Source organism: Vicia villosa, linkage group LG3, assembly GCF_029867415.1.
Source record: "Vicia villosa cultivar HV-30 ecotype Madison, WI linkage group LG3, Vvil1.0, whole genome shotgun sequence".
In the NCBI taxonomy this organism is placed as follows: Eukaryota; Viridiplantae; Streptophyta; class Magnoliopsida; order Fabales; family Fabaceae; genus Vicia; species Vicia villosa.
This window is the reverse complement of record NC_081182.1, coordinates 137,512,479-137,516,411: the sequence shown is the minus strand read 5'-3', so window position 1 is coordinate 137,516,411 and position 3,933 is coordinate 137,512,479. Positions and strand designations below refer to the sequence as shown.

The 3,933-nt window shown below is 33.6% G+C and overlaps 1 protein-coding gene across 1 annotated transcript; it reads left to right on the top strand.

The window, feature by feature from the left end:
• The first annotated feature begins 581 nt into the window (after nucleotides 1-581).
• On the top strand, nucleotides 582-1,166 carry LOC131659035 (secreted RxLR effector protein 161-like). The gene has a single exon (XM_058928279.1). It carries the CDS (start codon nucleotides 582-584, stop codon nucleotides 1,164-1,166), a length of 585 nt encoding a protein of 194 aa, XP_058784262.1.
• The last annotated feature ends 2,767 nt before the right edge of the window (nucleotides 1,167-3,933 follow it).

Genomic DNA, 3,933 nt, shown 5'->3' with positions numbered 1-3,933 from the left:
AGTTTATGTCGAACAACCACCGGGATACATGAAAGACGAAAGCGAAGGAAAAGTGCTAAGACTCAAGAAAGCACTTTATGAATTAAAGCAGACACCTCGGGCATGGAATACACGCATTGATACTTACTTCAAGAAGAATGGTTTCCAGCAATGTCCCTATGAACATGCCCTATATGTAAAGAAGAATAAAGGAAATATACTGCTCGTTGCCCTCTATATCGACGGATTGATTTTCCTGGGCAACAATGATCAAATGATCGAAGAATTCAAAGGTCAAATGACATGAGAATTTGAGATGACGGACTTAGGTCGGATGATTTTCTTTCTTGGTCTGGAAGTTCGACAAGAAGAAACTGGAATTTTTGTTTCACAAGAAAAATATGCAAAGGACATTCTGAAGAGGTTCAAAATGGAAGGTTGCAATCCAATCTCGACACCAATGAATCCAGGAGTCAAGCTTTCAAAATTTGATGGGGGAACGTGTCTAAGCAAACAAATTTCGAAGATTGGTCGGAAGTCTTCGATATCTCACATGCACTAGACCAGATCTTTCCCTAAGTGTCGGAATCTTGAGTCGATTTATGGAAGAACCAGTTCACACACACTGGAAAGCTTTGAAGAGAATTCTTCGTTACATCCAAGGAACTGTGTCACTTGGAATGTTTTACTCAAAAGCAGAAGATTACAAGCTAACAGGTTACTCCGACAGCGATTGCTGTGGAGATATAGACGATCGAAAGAGTACATCAGGATATGTATTTTTTATGGGAAATACTGCCTTCACCTGGCTCTCAAGGAAGCAACCAATTGTGACACTGTCGACATGCGAAGCAGAATACGTGGCTGCATCCTGGTGTGTATGCCATGCTATATGGCTTAGAAGACTGTTGTGCGAATTAGAGCAGAAGCAGGAAAATGCAACGATAGTGCAAGCCGACAACAAATCGGTAATCGAACTGGCGAAGAATCCAGCGAATCATGAAAGAAGTAAACACATCGACGTACGTTTTCATTTCATTCGAGAACATGTGAAAAATGGAAGCGTCGAACTGAAGCATGTGGCAAGCAAGGATCAAGCTGCGGATATTTTTACAAAACAATTGTCGAAGGAGCTATTCGACAGAGGCAAGATGATGTTGGGATTAGTGGATCGAAGGAGCATTTAATTTATGGGGGAGTTTTGTTGGATAAATTAAATGCGGTCTTGGAAAGCCAAAAGACAAATTCTTCTAGGGTAGCCAAAAAGGTTTATTCTCATAGGAAATAGTTAACTATTAAATGTTATGTTTCTTTATGTCAATTTATGTTTTTCCTGGTCTCTATATAAAGACCTTCTTTGTAACTGCAACTTCACTTTTGCAACAAACCTTTTGCAAGTCAATATAAAAAGAGAGTAGTTTGATCTGTTACCTTCCGACCTCTCTCATAACCAACTCAGAGGATCCATTCCAGATGAAATAGGCCAATTAACACATATTGAAACACTTGATCTTTCCATGAACATGTTAAGTGGTTTCATTCAATCAACTCTACACTAGTACAAAAAGGTTAATTTACACCCACTTTTATTAAATTTACACCCGTTTTTTTAAATAAAAAACGGGTGTATATTCACCGGGTGAGAAATGCCTAACAAATTTACACCCGTTTAAAAACGGGTGTAAATACATGCTATGTAACACCCTTTTTTATTAAAAATTGGGTGTAAGTACGTTCTCAATTACACCTTATTTTATTAAAAATCGGGTGTAAATATGTTCTTAATTACACCCTATTTTACTAAAAATCAGGTACAAATATATTCTTAATTACACCCTATTTTATTAAAAATCGGGTGTAAATACATTTTTAATTACACCCTATTTTATTAAAAATTGGATGTAAATATGTTCTTAATTACACCCTATTTTATTAAAAATCGGGTGTAAATACGTTCTTAGTTACACCCTATTTTAATAAAAATCGGGTGTAAATACGTTCTTAGTTACACCCTATTTTAATAAAAACCGGGTGTAAATACGTTCTTAATTACACCATATTTTATTAAAAATCGGATATAAATACGTTCTTAATTAATTACACCTTATTTTATTAAAAATCAGGGGTTAATAGACATTTTCCCCCTGCCATATAGGCGAGATTCGGTTTAACCCCCTATTAATTTTTTTTTGGATTACCCCCTTGTATTTTTAGGGTACCCCCTAAGCGTGTAAAAAACAGTGAAAAACCAGGGGGATAAATCAAAAAAACAAGTTTACAGGGGGGTCCTAGGGGGGTAAATCATAGAGCTTTTCATATTTCAAGGGGGCAATCCAAAAAAAAATATTAATAGGGGGTAAATCGAATCTCGCCTATATGGCAGGGGGGCAAATGTCTATTAACCCAAAAATCAGATGTAAATACGTTCTTAATCACACCTTATTTTAATAAAAATCAGGTGTAAATATGTTCTTAGCTACACCCTTTTTAAATATAATTTACACCCTTTATGAATAACAAATTGTATTTTCTTTAATTTCATTTACACCCTATTTCATATGCTACATTACACCATATTTTAATTATCACATTTCTTCATATTTTTGTATTTCATGTACTAAGAAGTCATATAAAATTAAAAACTTCAAAAATTAAACATATAACAGTAGGTTTGAAATTAAATTAAAAATATAACAATAGGTTTCAAGAATCACAAAACAGTAATACTAATTCCACCACCTCCCGTTGGCATTTTTGAGATACTAAAAATAAAAAAATAACAAAGACACGGTAACCCATCTAAACTATATGAAACAAAAATAATTTGAAAGATTAATAAAATTAAACAATAAAAATTAGACATTAAAAAATCAATAACCAGATTCACCACAGGTGCACGGGAACCGAAGTTTAACACACTAAAGATTACAATATAAAGATTAAATAGACATATTGTATCTGAAACTTCAATAAGTTACAACATCTTTTAACAATTGACTACAGATGCAAAATATATAGTTTATACCTCAAGCATAAAACTAAACACTCCCTTTGTTATTAATAATAACAAACTTTAGTCTAAATGAAATTAGAAGTTCTAAGCGGAAATAAAACAATTAGCTCACTCGCAGGATCTTGAGGTTTATCAAATTAGTGAGTTACACTGGTAATCTTCATCTCAGCTTGTTGTTGAGTCTCCTGCAAGCATATACAACATCTTATTCATAAAATATAGTATTAAATGAATTAATCATTATAGTCCAAAGAAAATTCATTGTTGCAAAAACTGAAAAGCGGGGTCTTAGACATGTGCAAAAAATTGTGTATCTTTTTATTTAAATCCTAGACAGATGAAAAATATGTGAATATTTTTAAACTAAAACCATAATTGATTCTGCCATGAGTTTGCATCTTAGAATTTAGAAATACCATGTTTATATATAAACTCTAGAGACCGATCAGATAATTTGAAGTGCTTCATATAGTTGTTGAATTCCTCAGTATAACAATGATGGCCGACTAAATGTAAAATCCTTGTTTGGTTTTATCTGCTTCTTCAACACCCTGAGAAATATTATGTTATGATATGTGCATTATCAAGCGTAGCTCAGTTTGAATTGTAACTTGTTCTTCTAGTCTAGAATTCAGAAACACAAGAATTCTGTATGAATCAAACTAGCTTTCAGTGTGACAAAAACGTACCTGATTTCAGAATTTTCTCCAACACCAATTGGGGCTTTTTCTTCTGCCAGCAGAGATGCAATCTCAACCTCAGTTTGATAGTAATCAACACCCATCATGTTTTACTGAATATAAGATGAAAAGGTGGCTTATATTGCATCAATATCCCATCCTGTGAAACAAGTTATTAAAATCATGTTTTGATAACTATAGAGAAAGAGTGAATACTTCAAACTGTTAGCCCAATTGCAGAACCAGTTCCCAACACTACAT

What these genes read in the sequence shown, in the direction of transcription:
- LOC131659035 (XM_058928279.1), top strand. Translation starts at nt 582, where the DNA reads ATGGAAGAACCAGTTCACACACACTGGAAAGCTTTGAAGAGAATTCTT.